A 22774-nucleotide genomic window follows, 5' to 3' on the forward strand; every position below is an offset into this window, starting at 1 on the left:
ATGTTTCAGTGCAACAAATACATTACTTAAAGAATTTTCCAGTCAAAATTTCATGTGTAGTTCAATCCGTTATTAAACGTTTTGCAATAGCAATCAGAAAAAATAAATTTTATTTTGATAAGATTTTTGGTTTCAAGCATTAATAAAATTATTATTATTATTGTTATTCCAACAAAATATTTTAACGGATTAATTTTTTTATTTTACTTTACTGAAAATATGATAAAAAAACGTTTTATAGTATTAGTTTTGATAAATACATATTTGTTCTTAATTATAACAAATATTTCAGGAAAGTAATAATCATACCATAATAAATAATAAAATTACCAAATAATTTTTCAGAAGACCCTTTCATAAGAGGGTTATTAAAGTTTCAATTTCCTGGAGATGTTTTTCTATTTAATTAATTTTCTTGAACCATATTAAAATTAATATTTAAAGTGATTGCGAGTTATTGTCAAAATTTTATTTCTTATTAAGTTTTTTTTTTGTTCGCATTTAATTTTTTCCTTATTTTGTGGTATAACAATTAACTTTCTATAAAGAATTTACATTCTATAGTTTGTTGGCAAATTCTAGAACAGATTATATAAGTTATTGCAAGAAATTTTTGTAAAGTAGTTTCCTCTAGTATACTTTAATGTTTGTTTTAGATTCAGGAATTTACTTTAAAGTATAAAACTTCCATAGTTTGTTTTTAATAAGGCCCCTATAAAGAAACGATGTAACCATTTTAAGAAAAATTTAATTTCTGTCGTGAATATTGCGATTCTAATCATTCTGTCAAATTTTGAATGTTATATACGTCATCCGCTAAGTTTTCCAAGATTACCTCTTGCTTAAAATAAGTTAAACTGCAGCTGACACACAAGGCAAGCTACAAACTGTTAAGAAGTCCTAAGAAGAAATTATTTCAAAATTGGAGCTCATTTTATCATGACTGAAAATCCTTAGCCTCTTAGACATAGGTGGCGGTTTTTTTTAAAAAAAATTACACTTTAGAGAAACGATATCGTGGTTATTATTCCAGCCGAGGGCAAAATTCTTCTTAATAGTATAGAGACTGTTACAAAACATTTTTGCTTAGTAAACTAAAATGCTGGAGTTATGATTGACAAGAAACATCTAACTTAACATGTATTTTTTGTTCTATTGTATTTATTTCATTATGAATAATATTTTTTCTAAGCTTCAAGTGTTTCATGAGAATTATTGAACAGTATCATTCTTCTAGCATACAAATGTTCATTTACCAACACTTAATAGTAAACTTTGGTTGTGATAACAGAATTCATGATCTTAAAACATTACTTTTTTTCCTGCATTTATGAATCAGTTTTTTTAAAACTCCATATTACGCTTATAAAATATTATTGGCTACTGAATAATTGTGTTTCACTATAAATATGTGCATAAAGAGAGAATTTCGTCGGAAAATTATTAGTGAAAGCTACCATTAAATCAAGGAAAATTTATCCTATAAAATAATTTACTGATTTAAGTAGATATTATTTTAGAAAAAGTTACTTTTTTTATTCATTTCCACTATTTGAACAAAGAGTATTAAGAATATTTAAAAATAGGATATATTTCTATGAAGAGTATCAATAAATATAACGGAAAAAGACATCAAAGTAAACGTATTTGCTCTTTTTATGAGGAGCTTCCCTAATTTCGATTGGATTAATAGTTCCTTTAATGGACTTCATTATTTTAAAGACTTCATGTTAAGTTACCCGTTCGTCTAACACCTACTTCAATTATTTTGTCTACTTTTCCTTTCCTGTGCTGTGAGCTTCTTGTATCAGGTAGCCTCCTAAACAATCGGAGGTGCTGGCCATGAATCCATCTGGTGGGTTACTAGGTCGATCTTTACCGTAGTCAAAAAAAAAATTAAGTAAAGGGAGGGGGGCTGTAACTTCCAAGCACTTCGCCAGCACAATTTCGAAAGGGGCAATCCGCATATCCCAACAAATATACGGGTTGCATTAATACTATTATCAAGGCGTAATAACATAAAATTGCCCACCCATTGCAATCGAAGCCTATAAATATAGATTTAAATCGCAACAGCAAGCTGTTCAACTGAAAATGGTTTTATATTTTATCATAAACGGTTGATTTTACAAAATAACTAAAAAATAATTCATAGCAGATAACATTTAGCGAATCAGTGAGATGATAATAGAAAATCATGTAATTTTGTATGTTAGTGTGTCTATGCAGTAAATTGTTTTCTATTTTATTACAAAAGCATTTTAAAATTTCATATAAAAAAAATATGTCAAAACAAAAAATGTCTATATCCAGTGAGCGGAAATAGATAGGTATAGTCTGTAGATCGTGCGAAAAGTACAAGTAATCATCTATATTACGTTTTGAGTCTATGGTTAAAATACGGCAGCACTCTGAATTTTAGCTCATATATATAGTGAATTTTTGCCGAAACTTAGCGTGTGTTATCTGTCCGCAGGCATCCTCGACCGGAAGCTGGCCGTCTCAGTGCTGCGGTCAGAGAGTTCTCGCACCTCCCTGCCTGTTCCCCGCCTGGTTGTTGGGGTAGCAAGGCCACGTGCTCGCCGGGCCGACTGGTTGCTAAAATAGTGAGTCCACGTGCTCGACGGGCCACCTGGTTGCTGGGATAGCGAGGCCACGTGCTCGCCGGGCCGCCTGGTTGCTGGGATAGCGAGGCAACGTGCTCGCCGGGCCGCCTGGTTGCCGGGATAGCGAGGCCACGTGCTCTCCGGGCCGCCTAGTTGCTGGGATAGCGAGGCCACGTGCTCGCCGGGCCGCCTGGTTGCTGGGATAGCGAGGCAACGTGCTCGCCGGGCCGCCTGGTTGCCGGGATAGCGAGGCCAAGTGCTCTCCGGGCCGCCTGGTTGCTGGGATAGCGAGGCCACGTGCTCGCCGGGCCGCCTGGTTGCCGGGATAGCGAGGCCACGTGCTCGCCGGGCCGCCTGGTTGCTGGGAAGGCGAGGCCACGAGCTCGACGGGCCGCCTGGTTGCTGGGATAGCGAGGCCACGTGCTCGCCGGGCCGCCTGGTTGCTGGGATAGCGAGGCCACGAGCTCGCCGGGCCGCCTGGTTGCTGGGATAGCGAGGCCACGTGCTCGCCGGGCCGCCTGGTTGCTGGGATAGCGAGGCCACGAGCTCGCCGGGCCGCCTGGTTGCTGGGATAGCGAGGCCACGTGCTCGCCGGGCCGCCTGGTTGCTGGATAGCGAGGCCACGTGCTCGCCGGGCCACCAGGTTGCTGGGATAGCGAGGCCACCTACTCGCCGGGCCGCCTGGTTGCCGGGATAGCTAGGCCAAGTGCTCGCCGGGCCGCCTGGTTGCCGGGATAGCGAGGCCACGTGCTCGCCGGGCCGCCTGGTTGCCGGGATAGCGAGGCCACGTGCTCGCCGGGCCACCTGGTTGCCGGGATAGCGAGGCCACGTGCTCGCCGGACCGCCTGGTTGCTGGGATAGCAAGGCCACGTGCTCGCCGGGCCGCCTGGTTGCTGGGATAGCGAGGCAACGTGCTCGCCGGGCCGCCTGGTTGCCGGGATAGCGAGGCCACGTGCTCTCCGGGCCGCCTGGTTGCCGGGATAGCGAGGCCACGTGCTCGCCGGGCCGCCTGGTTGCCGGGATAGCGAGGCCACGTGCTCGCCGGGCCGCCTGGTTGCTGGGATAGCGAGGCCACGTGCTCGCCGGGCCGCCTGGTTGCTGGGATAGCGAGGCCACGTGCTCGCCGGGCCGCCTGGTTGCTGGGATAGCGAGGCCACGAGCTCGCCGGGCCGCCTGGTTGCCGGGATAGCGAGGCCAAGTGCTCGCCGGGCCGCCTGGTTGCCGGGATAGCGAGGCCACGTGCTCGCCGGGCCACCTGGTTGCCGGGATAGCGAGGCCACGTGCTCGCCGGGCCGCCTGGTTGCTGGGATAGCGAGGCCACGTGCTCGCCGGGCCGCCTGGTTGCTGGGATAGCGAGGCCACGTGCTCGCCGGGCCGCCTGGTTGCTGGGATAGCGAGGCCACGTGCTCGCCGGGCCGCCTGGTTGCTGGGATAGCGAGGCCACGTGCTCGCCGGGCCGCCTGGTTGCTGGGATAGCGAGGCCACGTGCTCGCCGGGCCGCCTGGTTGCTGGGATAGCGAGGCCACGTGCTCGCCGGGCCACCTGGTTGCTGGGATAGCGAGGCCACGTGCTCGTCGGGCCGCCCGGTTGCTGGGATAGCGAGGCCACGTGCTCGCCGGGCCGCCCGGTTGCCGGGATAGCGAGGCCAAGTGCTCGCCGGGCCGCCTGGTTGCTGGGATAGCGTGGCCACGTGCTCGCCGGGCCACCCGGTTGCTGGGATAGCGAGGCCACGTGCTCGCCGGGCCGCCTGGTTGCTGGGATAGCGAGGCCACGTGCTCGCCGGGCCGCCTGGTTGCTGGGATAGCGAGGCCACGTGCTCGCCGGGCCGCCTGGTTGCTGGGATAGCGAGGCCACGTGCTCGCCGGGCCGCCTGGTTGCTGGGATAGCGAGGCCACGTGCTCGCCGGGCCGCCTGGTTGCTGGGATAGCGAGGCCATGAGCTCGCCGGGCCGCCTGGTTGCCGGGATAGCGAGGCCAAGTGCTCGCCGGGCCGCCTGGTTGCTGGGATAGCGAGGCCACGTGCTCGCCGGGCCGCCTGGTTGCTGGGAAAGCGAGGCCACGAGCTCGACGGGCCGCCTGGTTGCTGGGATAGCGAGGCCACGTGCTCGCCGGGCCGCCTGGTTGCTGGGAAAGCGAGGCCACGAGCTCGACGGGCCGCCTGGTTGCTGGGATAGCGAGGCCAAGTGCTCGCCGGGCCGCCTGGTTGCTGGGATAGCGAGGCCACGTGCTCGCCGGGCCGCCTGGTTGCTGGGAAAGCGAGGCCACGAGCTCGACGGGCCGCCTGGTTGCTGGGATAGCGAGGCCACGTGCTCGCCGGGCCGCCTGGTTGCCGGGATAGCTAGGCAACGTGCTCGCCGGGCCGCCTGGTTGCCGGGATAGCGAGGCCACGTGCTCGCCGGCGCCTCAGAGAACAGCGTCGTGAAGAAGGCGGACAAAAGCCCCGGGCGTACCGTCGCCAGCGGCGTTCATTAGCGCCTAGCCGCAGTCTAGAAGGGGGGAGGGGCGAGATTGTGAGCCAGAGGACAGCGGCTACGGCCGGGGAGGGACGACGCAATAGAAGTGCGCTAAGCCGTCAGGGGACATGTACGTCGGTCGACTTCATTACCCTAGCGGGGACCTCTCCGCCCGAAAATACACAACACGCAATGGACGCAAGGGTGTGTTTATATAGCGTTTCATTATACGGCACGTTCTCTTGCAACAGCAGGCGATATAACTGGATTAAGGATGTAGCTATCTTAGTCCCCTTCTCTCTTCTCGAACAACACCAAATAATATTTTTCCAAATATCTTTAAAAAAATTGTTATCTGCTAAGTACAAAACATTTCCTCTCTTAATTAAATATGAAGTCATATCAATAATTATCATAGAATTATAGTTTTTTTTAAATTTCCTACTGTTTTATTAAAAAAATTATCCAATAGACTGTATAACATTTTGTACTTAACTTTCAACTAATTTCAACAATTTTGTAAAATTAATTTAATTAACTGCCATTGAATAGTATCTGAACGTGTCTGGTTTCGTGAAATATTATTACTTAAGACATGAAAATTTTTGTAGTTTAAAAAAAAAGAAAATACATTTCACCATTTTATATTTTTAATTGGCAAAAGAACATAATTCTTCCAAATAACTTGTCCAATAAAAAAAATTAAGTGAGTATATTTTATTAAGTATTTAAATGCATATAGAACTAAAGAGAAAGCGTTATAATTAGTTTTTGTGAAAATATATAGGTCTTTATTGGCACCCAATTTTATTCAATTACGGTCGAGAGAATCGTTTGACAAATTTGGTTTGCTTTTACAAGGTATCATCTTATCTTCATGAGCAAATTTATGTTAAAAATAGTACCACACACTTACGATTGACGTAAATTTAATATCCTAATATGTTTTTTAGAGTTATTACATTTATGGTGTTACTTAGTAAAAATACCATAGCAACTGAAAAAAATATTGAAATAATAATAATAATACAAGTTATATATTTATATAAACTTGCTCACAATTCACGAAAATATTAATTTCAGTAATTTAAGTATTGGCAACATTAATTTTTGTAACAGCCTTTAATAATTATGTTTATGAGGAATATATTAAAGGGCAATTTAATTTTTTTAAGTTTTCATAGAACCATTTATATGTAATTAATAACTAAAACTCGTGTTTGTAGTAAAATAATTATACTTAATAAGAATATAACCAAACTAAAGACCAAGAGTCAGTAGAAAGTTTATCTAGCTAGCATTGTCTATTAGGGTTCAAGTCATGAAAACTGTTAAGCCTTTTTAATGACACCATTTGGTATAAATTATTCCTCAAATATTTTTGACCGTGGTAACGGATATCAAAACCAGCACTGGCATGCAAGTTAGTGGACAACGGTTACCAGTTCCGGTGGCAAGCGTGGCTTTTGCCATTTCGACGCAGCCAGAGCGACCCCTTGCCCCCTCTGCAAGGAGGGCAGCCTTCCTCCTGTCACCTCCCCTCCCCACCAAGCGGGCCACACATCGATCAGCACGTAACACTTTCAGACTGCGACCCGCCGCCCAGTCACGAACCGCCGCGCTGTCCGGGCTACAAGTACACCGAGCGAGCTCAGGACGCGGCAACAGTTCCACAACAATGCCTGATTACTGCTCTTGTGCAGAATAAAGAAAATATAGAAATTATATTTAATTTTTCATTTTTATTGAATTTAAACATTATTACTGCTGGTAGGAAGTCATCAGATCGAAACGAAAAACAGTAAAACGAATAAGTAATGAGTTAGACAACTACAGGGCTCTTTGCAAGGATTTTTTTTGTCATAAAGTTTGACACAATACTTAAACTCCAATAACAACCTCCGTTATTGTTTATTTGTATCGTTTAGATGAATTATAGACAAAATGGGGTCATCATTTAAGTGGGTTATTGAAGCGAGAACTTCCACTTATAACGGACGTGGCCACCGCGCAACGCTTATTGTTATTTTCATCTCACTTAAAAGCGATGTCATTAAAGACTGAAACAAATAAAATTAAAATAACAGGAATTTTTTGGAATGAAACGAGCCTGACCTCACCAAAAATATCCTAGAATTTTCCGTGGTATGTATATTTATTTTTTTTATTTTAAGAAACCAAGGAAAACACAAACCATGGTGACACTAAGTAAGGAATTTCAATAGGGGTCTCAGAATTGCGTATCCAGCGTTTGAATTCCAAGGTTTGCGGTTATAATTGTTAGGAGATTAAATAAGTTTTATGTTACAAGATAAGGATTTTATCTTAACTTAAAATATATGGATCACAATAATTAAATAAATAATATTATAACAAAAATTGCATATAGTTAATAAAGGATTTCATTTCAACAAATGTCACGTAAACTTATAACAAGTCTACTAAAAAAAATTGGTTGTCTGTAATGTCGGTTTACAGACGATAGTTTAACGTGACAACGTCATAACAAAACATTGATGAAATGATTGATCCAGAAGAAAATGAAATATATTTGGCCTGAAACTGAGCCGTAATAGTTCTTTGCAACCAAATTATTTAGGCATTAAAAATATTATATTCTTTGAGGAAGAAATTTTTTTAAAATATTTTCTATCTTTTGTATGATAAAATGTACCTCTGCATACTTTTATGAATAAAATTGAATAATTTTTATTGAAATATCACTATTTTGTATGGATACAAAGAAGGCGTGAAATGAAATCTACAATTTAATTAATAAATTTACTCTTATTTGTATTCATTAATTCAAATATATTTATTACTTTTGAAGTGTCGTGCGCGCCGTATTTATTTTTACAAGTGCAAAAAAATATTTCAGCCGCTGTGATTTGATCTGTCAACATATTGGTTGGTAGTCAGCGATGCAAACCGAACATCCACGGGGCCATATTAGAAACAATTGTTTCAGATGTTATAAATTAATTACATTCCATCCGTAGTGGGACAATTTTTCGTGCGTGCAGCCAGCGTTCATCGATTTATTAGACGTTGTCACGTCAAAAATTATTAATAAATTTAGAGAAATTTTAGAGTGCAGACTAGCTAAAACCCGTGACTATGCTCGCAAATTTCAGAGTATAGCTAAAATCTTACCATTAAAATAAAATTATGTGTTGATTTCCAAACTTTTTTACTAAATATATAGACACAATAAATTTTTCAGGTGCATAAAGCTTTAAATAATAACAAACAGTTTAAGAATTATATTTTTCAATGTGGATATGAAAGGACATTTTAATTTTTAGAATAAATCATTATTTTATTTTCAAACTTCTGTTTTAAGATTATTCGAGCCTATATTTCACCCTTGAAATTACACTTAATTTTCATTTTATAAGGTAGACAATCTAAAAAATTGTTAAACAAGCACCTATTTATTTTCAACTATGTTTATGCAATCGTTTACACTAACACTTTCATTAACACTATGGTTAAAGCTATGCTTAGGATAAATAATTAATATCACCTTACTATAAATAACTCCCATTATTTAAGGATGTGTGATACAAACGCATCCTTATTTAAAATAAAAAGTTTAACAAATTTATAATCCAACGTATTACCTGATTCTTAGTTAGCTGTTTACTAAGTAGTGTAGGATAGTCATTCCGAGCGCTGGCTCCGACGCGTGGTGTCGGTGGCGGTGTTCGCCATCTTCGATACTGACGTCACGGTAGCGATCTTGGATAACCTCAATGTTTGATATTGACTTTCAAAATTTGCCTAAAATACGTCAAAAAATCTCAAAAAAATTGAATAATATTTTTTTTCTATTTCGAGGGAAAAAAAATTGCCGCTTTGTGGAAAATTTTCCGTTTTAGTCCTTTAAAATGCCAACAGTTTCAAAATTCATAAAAGCGGCTTGAAATCCCTAGGAGCTAGCCGCTCTAAGCCGCCGAGGTCAGATCTTGACAATAAGGATGACATACCGCCATTTTGAGTTATGATGTAACTGTTGCAATTCTCGTTACACCTGCCATCTTGAAATTCCGTAATTACCTATTATCCGATTTTAATGGGGAAATAGTAGTATAGGAATGACGGTCCTGAAACTGGCTTCTGGCTGAGGTGCCGAGGTGCCGACCGCCATATTGGATGGTGACGTCACGGCGGCCATCTTGGATGGTTGTGTCCTTGACCTTTGACCTTGACCTTGACCCCGACGGCCATTTTGGATCCGCCATCTTGGATCCGCCATTTTGGATGACGTCATTGTGTTCGCGAACATTCCGGCGATGTGTTTTCCGCCATATTGGATGATGACGTCACCGTTGCAATTTTCGTTACGGCCGCCATCTTTAACTTTTTTATTTATTATCCGATTTTAATGAAATTTTTTTTAAAAATTATAAAAAAAATTCAAATAATAATAAAATTTTAATAAAAAATATTTAAAAATTGTACTTTTACGACACGGAGTTCGGAGTCCTCGGTTCGAACCCGGTGAGGGCAAAAAAATAAAAAATGGCGACCGATCCTTCCCCCGTGGTGGGTGTAGCAGACTGACCCCCACCACTTTTACCAATGCATATACGAACTTACAACCCCCCCTCCACCCCCCCACCCTCTCCTAAAAAATTATTTTTTTCGCACATGATGATCCACCCCTCCTCCACCACCAGTTTTTTATTTTTTTATTTTTTTATCGTAATAGCCACCCTCCACAACTACTCTAGTTTTTTTTCCCTCCCTCCCTCACTTTACCGTAATTCCCACCCCTATCCTCCTCCTCACCCCTATTCTACCTTTTAAAGTATAAATACCGGCCGCAGAACCCGGGAGCCGTCAGTTTTTGCCTCAGTTCCTCCTCCGTCGACGACGCCGAGTACCTTCTTCGTGCCGCGGAGACGTCCGTCGACGCCGAGGACTTACATCGTGTCGCGGAGACGGATTTTTGTTTTTTTCACGTAATAAAATAATCATGGTTTCGCTTGCCGAAATGCGTAAATTCATTGCTGAAATAATCACAGGATATGAAGGGACGTCGTTCGATCAAATTCGTCAATCGCTAACTGCAACCATCATAAGTACCCTTGAAGAATTTCCCGGATGCGAGGAATTCATCCTGTATCTACACCACCGCATCCTGTGTACGTTGGAGGCGGCCATAGAGCTCCAGCAGCAGCAGCAGCAGCAAGACGCACAAGACTCCGGCATCGAAGAGTGAGGCGCCATCGTCGTGGCATCCTCGTAACAAATCCAGCAACATCAACATGTCAACGTCGGAGGCGGCGGCGGGTGACCGCGTCGACGAGGGTCATCGTCGGAGCCCATCGATGTCGCCATCGTCCGACACGTTTTGGACATCTTTCGCAGAGGGGCCGTGGCAGCCGCACGTCCCAAACGAGGACGTCTCAGCCGTCGTGACGCGACAGCTGCCCCGGAGATCGTCAACGTGGTTCGCCCAGAGGACATCTTCTATCAGGTACCCAGCCTTTGTCGACCACGTCGGCGACGTCGACGACGTCGGCGATGACGATGACGAAGATGTCATCACGTGGTGCTGGGACCTCTGTCCGGACCCACGCCCTCACGAGACTGAAAAGTATGCCCTGTTCGACATCGGTCAAGAAAACTATTCTTTCGTACGATCAGGACAGCAGTGTGTTCAATATCAAGTTTTTTATTACGGTTCCACTACCGACGTGTTCGTCACGGACATTACGTATTTTGAATCGTGCCGTGAAGACACGCACTTTAGGCTTAAATGGGATTCCAAGGATCCCTTTGGTACCGTGAAACCTATAATTACATATGACTGTACAAACCCAAATTGTGTAATCAAACTATGCCATCCGCAAGCGTATTTTCCGTGTTCGATTGATGAACTAAAGACATCGAAAATCGGTAATCGTAAATATCGCTACAGTTAACAGTGCGGTGGACTAAAACATTGTAGGTACATGTACCACGATGATTTAGGTTATTGTTCAGTTTGAGACACCTTGCTGTCGTGAACTGTGCCCCGTAGCCAGATCAAAACTATTGTGTGACGCTAACTTTAACGCGGCAATGCATATTCATAGGCAATGCAAAATTCAACCGTCATATACTTTATAAATATTATTATTTTGATGTTGTATCTTTTTAATCAAAAAAAAAAACCTAAACGAAAAAACAATAGCCATGTTCTTACAATTATTTCTGTTTTTTGTATCTTTGTAAAAAACTTTGTAATTAAGAAATTTTTTTTAATGTATATCTACAAAACTTAATTAAAATTCTTATAATGTTTTGATGTTAAAGTATTTATTAAAAAAAACTTGTTAAACAAATGAATAAAAAAAAAATAAAAAATCTACGTCTACTCGGCACGAAGAAGGTACGCGGTAGGGGGGAGGGGGAATTGGGGCAATAAACTAATGTATGAGTGATGTATATATATATATATGTATGTATGAAAACGCAGAGAAAAAATGGAAAAAAATTTTTTAATGTTTGTGTTTTATCATAATAATAAATCCCCCAAGTCACTATACACACATTGTTTCTAAAAACAAAAAAAAATATCTCTTAATGTCTATACTTGGAAAAAATATATATCAGTTCATCATTATACTTGGGAAAAAAATATACTTGGAAAAAAAATTCTTTTCATCTTTATACTTGAAAAAAAAATATCTATAACAGTACATCTTTAACTGTGAAAAAAAAATTATACATTTTTATACTTGGAAAAAAAATTAATTCTTTTCATCTTTAACTGTGAAAAAAAATAATTCTTTATACTTGTAAAGAAAATTAATTCTCTATTACTTTATATTTGGAATAAATATTAAATGTTATTCTTTATAAAATAATTTTTGTAATATATCGTTAGCATGTGGCGACCAGCACACGAGTCCTTGAAGAGGACATTAGGTCTCTGCCCCCAGCGCCGTGTCCCACGCTCCGGCGAGCCACATGGAGGGGGAAGATGCACCTGCATGGAACAGGGGAGAGGAGGGTATATTCTGCAAACTAAGATTTCCACCACCTCCACCCCGCCTCCACCGCTGCGGCCAGGGGACGCCGGACCCCCACCACCGCCACGGGCGCTGTGGAGGGGGTAAAAGCCGCCTCACTGTCCCATAAACCGCGTAACGGCGTGGTCGCGCTTCTCGTACGCTCCCCGCATGACGCATATATACACGTACAGAAATTAAAAAAAAATACAATTTATTACATTAAATATTTATTTACACACACAAAATATGTTTTACACACACACGTATTTAAATAAAAAAAAAACTCATTGTTTTAAAATATCCTTTTCATCAATCCACGATTCAAACTCTGGTCCATGATGCAACCATCGTATTAAGGCCTTACCCTTCTTACGCCGTAACACTTTTTCAACGATAAAAGTATCTGGAAATTTAGTTTTCATAATCTCCTCTCCATAAAACGCCCCTGTTATACGTTTTCCTCTCAAATACTCGAGAAAATAAGTACGTGGATACGTATTTTTTATTCTACATACACGAAAAAGTTCACCAGTCCAATTCCCCTTGTAAGGTCTGTGAAAAATTCCGCGATTTTTCGAAATCCGCACAATGTCGCCGATATTCGCTTTTTTCTTTCGCGAATCTAGTATATTCGTCTTGGAGTACACAGTTCGAAGCAGTCGATTGTCCTTTACGTCCTTCGGCTTGAGTTTCGTGGTAGAATGCACAGTAGAATTGTATTCTCGTACTAGTTTAGGAAGTAAACTCAGCCACTTGTAATTACCGTTCGCTGTAAAATTCCTATACAGTTTATTCTTCATCGTACGAATCACACGTTCTGCCATTGACGCTTTGACACCGCTAAATGTAGAGTAGTGATTGATGTTGTACTTTTTCATCAATGCCTTGAATGATGCATTGTAGAATTCTTTCCCGTCATCCGTCTGCAGTAACAAAGGCCTTCGTTTATGTTTCAAAATATTTGCCATTACACTCGTAACTTCCACAGCGGTTTTCCGTTTTAAGGGTCTAGCCCACAGGAACTTTGAATAAGTGTCTATGACTATGAGAATGTACCTGTAGCCCTTGTTCACACGCGAATATTTGCACATTTCGAGCAGATCAGACTGCCAATTGCCGTCCAATCCTTTGATTTTGATTTTTCATCGTGGATAATTACGTCTTGCGGGTTTATGCAACTCGCTCGCAATGGCAAACTTTGGCATGATCACTATTCAATATATCCAGCTTCCCGTAATTCTTCAAGTATGGAAGTGATTTCGTTGGTGTGTGAATTATTTCCCACACTCTGAGATGCCTGAAGCAGTCTAAGACGATCAACTAATTCATTGGGGTCGTCCCAATATACATAGTCCAATTTTCTACCAGTGTCGAGTTTATAAAGTCCGGCCCCCTCGATGTCCAAGAAAAGACTAGCTATCAAAGGATATTTCTCATGTTTATAATCTTTGAATCGACCCGTTTTCGGGTCATTTTTCGCGTAAACGGCATTGGAAGCATCCAGCAATCTTCTATATTTACGCAAATCCACCTCTGAATATCGCCGCGGTTTTTTACGAAACAAAAGTTCGCATAATCCACGAGTAAGTTTTATCACCTCTTTGCAACATTCAATATTATCGCCGAACACGAAATGTACCTCCTTCCAACCAAGGACCCATTTACTACCTCGTTTATGCACGCCATACATCGCGTCGCTGTTTCGAGGCACAGAGGAGGCCAGGTACTCGCTAGCGAGAGGACCGACTTCGAAACCTTTTTTATTTCGAGGTTTCTTCCTAAGAGTTCGACCAACACGAACTTCGTCTTCGCTAGTAGATACGTTGGAATCGTCTGTTAATTGTGGACTTCGCTTGCGTTTGCCCGTGGACGTAGTTTGCGTCTCTTCTTTTACTTCGATTTTAGTCGGTTTCTCGTTTTCGACGACCCCTCGCCTGGCTATGAAACTATCCAGACGCGCACTCAAGGGCCTCAATTATTCCTCTCTTCGAACCTCGTCGCTTAATCTGTGTTGCTTGGCGAGCAAGTACTTTGTTCGTATGGCCTCGATGACATCTTGCAGTTGCTTAGCCAAATCGGTGTTAACATCCATAATTTTTTTTTCTTATTTCGAAGCACCTTTAGACACCAGACATGAATTAAGTTTTGACAGAAGAGACTTTAGGTCGTCGCGTCTTTGTGCATTCGAAACTTCGATCATGTCGCGAATTCGAGAATCCGAAGCTTCCACGCACTGGTCTATGGCTACGAGGTACACTATTATTTCGTCTTTTGTTCGTTTTATTTCTTGGCCAAATAGCGAAATGTATTTACGTATTTCAGCATCGTGTTTCACGGTGCATAGTTCGGTACGCGGAGCTCTACTGCTACGTCCAAATTTCGAAATGCTATGATTCATGTTTGACGATAAACTGATCGAAACCCTGTCTGTACCTGCCCTTATATAGAGGCTAGTCTTTGACTATGACTAGGAATCCGTGTTCGCCTTTCCAACACAAGGAACACATGTCTTTGAATTCCTGAAACGACATGTCGGTGTTTACGTGATCGTCGTAAGCGTGGCGTAAATTAAGTTCGTCCATGCGAAACAAAACTATGACATTCGCATTATCTCGCAGAAAATGTTTGGGTATTCTACCGTACGTCTGACACAGGTATACGCAGTCTACCTTGGCGTGTCTACCCATGGAAAAGTACTCTTGTATTATGCCTTGTTTCTCACAAGCCACATCATCGAACACAAACACGGAATTAGGCTTTGCTTCGTCGGTAGACACCACATCGGTATTATCGCTAAATGGGAAATACTCCAGACCATCCACCGAGCGTAGAACAGCGGCCAAGTGCTGGTACTTTGGCTGTTGCAACGACTTGGAATACAAGTAAACGTTCTCGAACCGAAGACCGTTTGGCTCCTCCAGTAAACTCAGTAAAACACACGTCTTGCCACAGTTTGACGGTCCTGCTATGATGCAACGTACGGTGGACGGTAATAATATACCATGTCGTGATTCTCGACCGATAGTTTCATCGTCCTGCGTAATGCACACTGGCAAACAAATGTCTTGCTTGACTACCTCCATCGTACTGACGTAAATTCTATAAGAGCAATCGTATTTATTAATTTTAGGTCAGTTGCATGTAATGTCTCGAAAAGGCAGGTACAAACAACACATTGGCATGGGACTCGTAAACTCTCTGATAAACAACCTACCATTCGAGCTACACATTCCCGGCTACAGATTCTGCGGCCCCGGGACTAAACTAGCGAAAAGGTTAGCTCGCGTTGACGTGGGCATTAATTCTCTCGACGAAAAGTGCGAACAACACGATATTGCATATTCATTAAGCAAGGATCTGGACTCTAGGCACCGGGCCGACGAGATATTGGCACAGGAAGCCGAAGATATAAGCAAATCGCCGGACGCGGGACTAGGAGAGAAAATCGCAGCGTGGGGCATATCTAAAATCATGAAGGCAAAGACGAAATTAGGAATGGGTGCTCGTCACCGGACCAGGTCTCGCAAGACCAAGAAGCGCAATACACAAAGATCCAATAAGAAAAAGGGCGGGTTTTTACCGCTGCTGATGCCTGCTATAGGTGCACTAGGCGGGATCGCAGCAGCCACGGCAAATATCGCTAGAGCAGTCAACACTAGCAAGAACCAGAAAAATCAATTAAAGGAAGCACGTAGACATTATGCAAGCATGGAAGCCATTGCCATCGGTAAAAAAAATGGCGCAGGACTGTACCTACGGCCTCACAAGGCAGGCCGAGGCATAAAAAAGAAACGTGTAAAGAGAAAATCCTAAGTTCCCTACCGAAACGACCTCTCACCAAAGTAGATTTAATAAAGTACGCATGCAAACTTAAAAATACTAAATTTCCGTGGTGTGTTTATGCGAGACACTTTGCCCAGCAAGCCAAAGACACGTGAGTGCGCCATAATTAATTTAGACACGTCGGCGGGTCGCGGCACCCACTGGGTGGCCTATGTAAAGACGGGAAAAAAAGCCACTTACTACGACAGTTTCGGTAATTTACGCCCTCCGCCCGAACTTAGGCGGTACCTGGGTCGGACCACTACGTTGTTTTACAATTACGAAACGGAACAGAGGCCAAATCAAACAAACTGTGGTCACTTGTGCTTGAGATTCCTAAGTATAAAATAAATGAACAGTAGCGAAAATCAATCAGTCATGTCCGTAACACTCATATTGACAGGTCGTAGCTCGCAGCTACGAGCCACATTCTACCCGCCGCTGGACTTGAACGGAGAATGGAGCATCGGACTCGTAGATTTTCAAACGTATAATGCCATACCGAACATTGACGAGGAAAACTGCAAAATTTGCTTCTTGAAAAGTGATAGAACAACAGCTCGGGAAGTTGCCATACCTACCGGCGCATACGAGTTGAGCGATATTACAAATTACATCAAGCAAGCCCTGTCTCCAAACACAATATTCGAATTGCGAGATAATCCAAACACGCTACAGTGCGAACTTTACTGCAGTGAAAATGTCGACTTTACGAAACCTGGCACCATAGGTACCATGCTCGGATTCGAACCGAAAATATACGCAGCCAAGACCTTGCACGTCTCCACGCGACCTGTAAAAATCATGTCGACAAATGTAATACGCATAAACTGTAATTTGGCAAGTGGAACGTACCTCAACGGACGACTAAACAACATGCTACACGAGTTTTCGCCAACGGTTTCGCCCGGATATAAACTGGTCGAAGAACCGCAAAGTATCATTTACGCCCCTGTGCTCGCCAAAACAGTACACGAAGTGGTAGTCGACATTGTCGATCAAAACGATAAACTAGTCAATTTTAGAAACGAAGAAATTACACTACGTTTACACTTGAAGCGATGGGACTGATTTTCAAGACCTATAAATCAAATAAGCGACACGAACCCAGGACCAGTCTGTTGCGAGGTCGCGGTGCGTTAACACCTCTTAACGTTAAGTATCTCCGCAGTTTAGGCTACAAAGTTCACAAGCATGGAAGATTATTTAAGCGTGTCAGAAAAAGCTCAGTTTAGCGATGATGTAAATAAATTTGAATATCACTACTACGTTCCCTACCTCCAAGGGCCGTATATGCCCGGTAGGGAAATACGCATCCCGGTACAGAAACAAGACGTATATACTCTACCCTGCCAATCGTTTATTCGTATAAGAGGCACGCTGACAAAGGCGGACGGAACACATCCCACAACTGCGTATTTCAGACGAAACGGAATATTGCATTTATTCGAACGAGTTATTTTCGAATTGAATAATATTGCGATCGACGAATCGTGGGACTTGGGCATTACCGCCACGATGAAAAATTACCTGTCTCTAACACCGAACGACCTGAGCGCGACCAAAATCGCAGGTTTTGGAATGGAACCCGATTTCAAAATTCCCATCCACCAATCTGGAAAATTCGAAGTTAGCATACCGCTTTCGATGCTTCTCGGCTTCGCGGAGGATTACAAGAAAATATTTATTCAAGCCCGCCAAGAACTGGTGTTAATTCTAGCGACATCGCACCTGAATGCTGTCGTGGGAGCACCCGGAAACGACCCCCAGCCGGTCACAGTCACCGTCACGTGCACCGAGTGGTTTGTTCCGCACATAACCGTCAGCACGAAAGAAAGGCTCAGACTATTAAGTTACGTCAAAAAAGACAAGACGGTCGAAATTGCTTTCAGGAGCTGGAATCTCGTAACTTGCCCCTTACTGACCCAGAACAGGCGCAATCACTGGGTCGTCAAGACGTCAAGCAGTACGGAAAACCTAGGTATATAATATTAGCTTTGCAGACAGACAGACAAATGAACCTCAAGACCGACAGATCGGTGTTTGACCACTGTTTTATGGAAAATGTAAAATTATTTTTAAACAGCGAAAGCTACCCGTACGTGGACATGAACATTGATTTCGAAAATGGCGGTATTTCCTTGCCATATCACATGTACACGCAGTTCCAATCTTCGTACCACGGACGGGAATCGCACCCAATTCTGAGTCCAGACACCTACAAAACATTGGCTCCGCTAATCGTATTTGATGTGAGCAAACAAGACGAATCGATTCGTAGTTCGATTGATTGTCGATTGGAAATTTCCACGAAAAATGACGTACCGCCACTCACAACGGCGTTCTGTCTGATCCTACACGACAGAGTAATTAATTACGATGCGTTTTCAGGTCTCGTGAAAATATTGAGCTAGATATAAATACGACCGCATGCATCATTACAACATCAGTTGGCGACAAGATGTACTGCAACCTGCAAGGTTTCCAGAGCCAAAATGGCTTTGTTCTCAAAGAAATTGCCGTCACCTCCGGAGACAAGACTCGAACCCGCACCTTCCGACCCCCGTATCCGTGGAAACTACTAGACGAAAAAAGTAAACGCTCGAATGAATGGCTATGTAAATATTATCACGGACTAGAGTGGGACGAAGGAAAAATCCCATACCACCAAGTGAAAAACACACTTCAAGATTTACTAGTCCAAAACGAAATAATATACGTTGCCGGACCTGAACAGAAGAAATGGCTACGAGATCTATGTGACGACGGAACAGTTGAAATTTTAGATTTGCAGGATGAATACGGCTGCCCTTCCCTACGCAAACTCTGTTCAATGTACGAAGCTAAGCATCCAAACGACAAGTTCGAACATGTCTGTGCTGTTCAAACTCGCAGCTAATGCAGAAATGGCACTCGCAACAGTGCGAATATTTTTTTTTATTTTCAATATTGGCAAACCCGTTTTTTTTTAAATAGTGGCACACCTGATTATTATTTTTTTTTGCTATAAATAGCTCGAAAATCGAGCTCTATCAATCAGTTTATATTCGGACACGATGATGACGCCATTCCAGCCGGAAACCGAGTACCTGAGCGTTAAACCAGACTTCAACTGTGTCGAATATAGTTTCCTGGACGAAGAAGAAAATTTACGCACATATACGGAAATCTGTTACGGTGGAGTATTGCATTTCCTAATGGCTCATTTGCCACGCAGTTACGAACCATCCCAACAACAAATAAACTGTTGCGGTCCGGATACGTGCGTCGTGTTTAACCTCAGACCGACAACCGTACTTCCATGCAGCACAGAAGAAATTCTCCACAAGACTCTACACGCATCCGACTGCACACCAGAAGACTGTAGCGGTATCGTTCCCGGCACCCTGGACTGCAGTGAACAGTCCAAACCCATGTCTACGAGACGCAGCGAGCCGTCCAAACTCGCGGCTTCGAAGCGCAGCGACCTGTCCAGACCTGAACTCAAGGCTTCCAAACCCAAGACTAGGACACGTCGTCGCAGCATCAAGAAACGAGGATTAAGCTTCGTTACGCCGCAGATCTACAGTGATAATGCTACGGACTTTTACGAATTTGATTCTGTAAAAACCATTCGTAGCGCCCTGTGTTCTGTACTCTCCGCCTTGTTAGATGTTTTGAAATAAATAAATAAAAAATAGAGTACATAATTTTAATATCGTGTTTTTATTTACTTTGTCCTTTCATATAAATCTATACGTAGCACGAAGGTCTCATTAAAATACCTACAAGTTAGTAAAATTTGGTTAGAAAAAAATAATGTGTTGAAGAATTAGAAAAAAATGTATTTATTATTTTTCAGTAAATTATTATTTAAATATGAAAGTGATGAAAATATCATGTGTCATAATATATCATTTTTCAATAAGTTGGTAATTATTTCTTCTGGAGCATGGCGATTCACGTGGCGACTCTTGCAGCTGCCAGGAGCTGAATGATTCTGATTGGCTAGTGAGTATCCCCCCCCCCCACCAAACAGACAAAATTTCCCGTCCCCCTCCTGATTTCCGCCACATTCGCTCCTCCCACTTTTCCCTCATCCCTCCCAATAATTCAAAAATAGTGCTGACCATGCTACAGTTTACGCGGAACCTGATTGGCTAGTGCCTGTGCCCAAGGGGGGGGGGGGGAATTTACCTATAAATTGCCGTGTGAGACGTCGGGGGCTTCACTTTTGGTCTTGCCGCCGTCAACGCATGTTCCAGTTCGAGCTTCGTTGCGACTCCTTCCGTTTCTACAACTCCAGCAGCTTGGTAAGTACAACTTCACCCTAAATTTTCAACTTTGAAATTTTTTCCGCAGATTTTTTCAACTTTGAAAATTTTTTTCCGTACATTTTTTCAACTTTGAAAATTTTTTCCGTACATTTTTTCCGTAAATTTTTAACTTTGTAAATTTTTTTTTCCGTAAATTTTTAACTTTGTAAATTATTCAGTAAATTTTTTCAACTTTGAGAAATTTTTTCCGTACATTTTAAGCTTTGAAATTTCTCCAGTCTCTCTTACCTGTGTCCCAGCTGTGCCCTTCACCCAGCGTGTGTAGCAGCTGTAGTGAAGGTTGCTGCTGAGCCAGCTAGTACATGACACCGCACCTCCCGCGCAGCTGGTTGTAGAGGGGCAAGGACGCGGGAGAAAAAAAAATGTCTTGCGTGCGCGTTCCTTTCTCGGCTCACGGGTTTCGATGTGCAAACAAGAATTAAACGTAGTAGTCAACTTGTACTTACGTCTGAAAATAATATTATTTGATTGTAAACGTAATCATTGCAGCGAGATTAGTTTCAGTGTACGAAATCTATTCGGGTTATTAGTTTTACAGTTGACATCTTTGAAATGACATGTACATCGGTTGAATTTGTAACGTGTAATTAGGTTCACGACTATGTATGGTTAAAATAAACTACTTGTCACGATAGTTCCGAAGCGTGTAAGTTAGGGTAGATTCACGTTTGTGTTTGTATGAAAAAAGTGTTAGCAACCTAAATTACTTTTTCCCGTGTCGAAATTATTAGTGTCATCAGTTGCAGTATTTGTTTTATTTTTAAAATAACATTTTTTTCCTGACATACATGTTTGTTCTTATTCGTGCACGTACGACTTAGCTTGAAACAAGATGGATGACGTACGAGAGAGATAGAGGACTGGCGGGAGCTCCGTGCAGCTTGAGTTGTGATGAAATGGCGGCTTGCGCGGGTGGGGGAATCGCGCGCTCTCCCTCCCTGCCCCCCTCCGACCCCTCTCCCCGCACACGGAGCGCTCGCGTCCTTACGCTGCATCTGTGGCCACCAGCTGACGTAATTCCTACGTGTGTCGCATGGCGCGCTCGAAATCCCTGACGTGCTAAATGATTACACTAGTAGTTTATATTATTATTCACAGTGGCAAAAAAATAAAAATAAATAAATAAATAAATAATGAAGGTAATGTTGCATTTAAAGTTTACGATTTTTTTTACAAAAATTTACCAATATTAATAACAGTAACTTATAATTTTTTACTGCTAAATGAAAAAAAAAGTATACTAATTAGTACACGCTACCTATCCGAAGACGCATAACACGACCATTTTCATTACTTCTACAATTACTTATCATAGTATGTATGTGTTGCAGGTATTCAGTGCTTCTCCTTGCGTCGAGCTACTTCCCAGTGTGATCCGCTTGGAGAACGCCTGTCTGCCCTCTGGAGTTCCGTACGGTTCTGCCACGTTTCCGGTCAGTACATAAAACATAAAATATTTGTCCATCAGTGTCTTTGCACTGTCTTGAAAAAAAAAAAATTTTCGAGTGCATGCATACTTAGCAAGGCGGTTCCTTTTCTGTGTTACAGGTTCCTGCGACCAGCGTGTGCTGCACGACGTTCCAGCCCTCCTCGTTGTACGTGCGTGCAGTGCACCCAGAGCCGTTCCTGTGTTCGTCTGGTGAGTTGAATTTTTTTTTTAAATTTCAACTTTTGCTTGTATACATGTACATGACTGTGTGTTAGAGTTTGTGTGTGTGCGCTCGTGGTTGTATTTATGCACGAGTATTTGTTTGTGTGTTTGTGTGTGCGTGTGTGCGTGTGTGTGTATGTGTGTGTGGTTGTATTTATGCATGTGTATTTATGTGTGTGTGTGTGTGTGATAATTATGACGTTCTTGATGCTATAATTTTTCCGTTGGTGTTACAGACGTCATCATGAAGAGGACTTTGACTGGAGTTCCCGCGTCAGCCGGCCAGCCCTCGACATCAGGAGCCTGCCAGCCCTCGACCTCGGGGACCAGCCAGCTTGCTTCATCTCAGGTATGTGCACCGTCACCAGGGAATGGGTGTGCATACTGTGGCAAGTTCTTTACAAATACTCGTAATGCCAGACGACATGAGCGTACGTGCCAGGCGAATCCCGGCTGTACTACCACCAGCCAGTGTCATACTTGCGGCAAGATAGTTAGCCGCAAAGACAGTTTGGCCCGACACATTCGAACTTGTGGGGGCACCGTCGAGCAAAGCTCAGGCTCGAGGTGCATTCACTGCGGGCAACATTTCAAATTTAGCTATGAAGCCAGACGCCACGAAAAGAGCCAGTGCCTGTTCAATCCTGGCCGTATGAGCTATACATGCGTAAAGTGCCAGGGAGAATTCACACGTAAAGATAATTTACTGACGCACATCAAGACGTGCAAGGGCCTGGCTCCTCAGGCCGCTAAGAGACGGCGCACGGACGAGCCCTCTGGCCTGCAACAGCCCGGCCCCAGCACTCGTCCGCAATACGTGGCGAGTGTGCCCGACCAGGCACAGCGAGACTTGGAGGCGCAAGCGCCTGACCAGGCTCAGGTTGACTTGGGGGCAGGCGGTACCGGGTTCGTTGAGGCGG

General features: G+C 43.1%; 1 protein-coding gene and 1 long non-coding RNA gene across 2 annotated transcripts; one reads left to right on the top strand and one right to left on the bottom strand.

The window, feature by feature from the left end:
- Positions 1-2462: 2462 nt before the first annotated feature.
- On the bottom strand, positions 2463-6531 carry LOC134527157 (collagen alpha-1(I) chain-like). The gene is made up of 2 exons (XM_063359555.1): positions 6501-6531; positions 2463-4927 (listed from the first exon to the last, which is right to left on the bottom strand). Exons 1-2 carry the CDS (start codon positions 6529-6531, stop codon positions 2463-2465), a joined length of 2496 nt encoding a protein of 831 aa, XP_063215625.1.
- Positions 6532-20119: 13588 nt separating this feature from the next.
- Positions 20120-21823, top strand: LOC134529927 (uncharacterized). The gene is made up of 3 exons (XR_010074745.1): positions 20120-20179; positions 21535-21636; positions 21752-21823. It is a non-coding gene; the product is annotated as an uncharacterized LOC134529927 (long non-coding RNA).
- The last annotated feature ends 951 nt before the right edge of the window (positions 21824-22774 follow it).

The sequence above is a fragment of the Bacillus rossius genome, chromosome 1 (genome assembly GCF_032445375.1).
Source record: "Bacillus rossius redtenbacheri isolate Brsri chromosome 1, Brsri_v3, whole genome shotgun sequence".
Lineage (NCBI taxonomy): Eukaryota > Metazoa > Arthropoda > Insecta > Phasmatodea > Bacillidae > Bacillus > Bacillus rossius.

Bases quoted from the DNA above. Each gene is read 5' to 3' on its own strand.
- LOC134527157 (XM_063359555.1), bottom strand. From the start codon at position 6,531: ATGGCAAAAGCCACGCTTGCCACCGGAACTG. The intron at 4,928-6,500 runs GTAACCGTTGTC...CCCGGCAACCAG, and splicing joins CACGCTTGCCACCGGAACTG to GCGGCCCGGCGAGCACGTGG.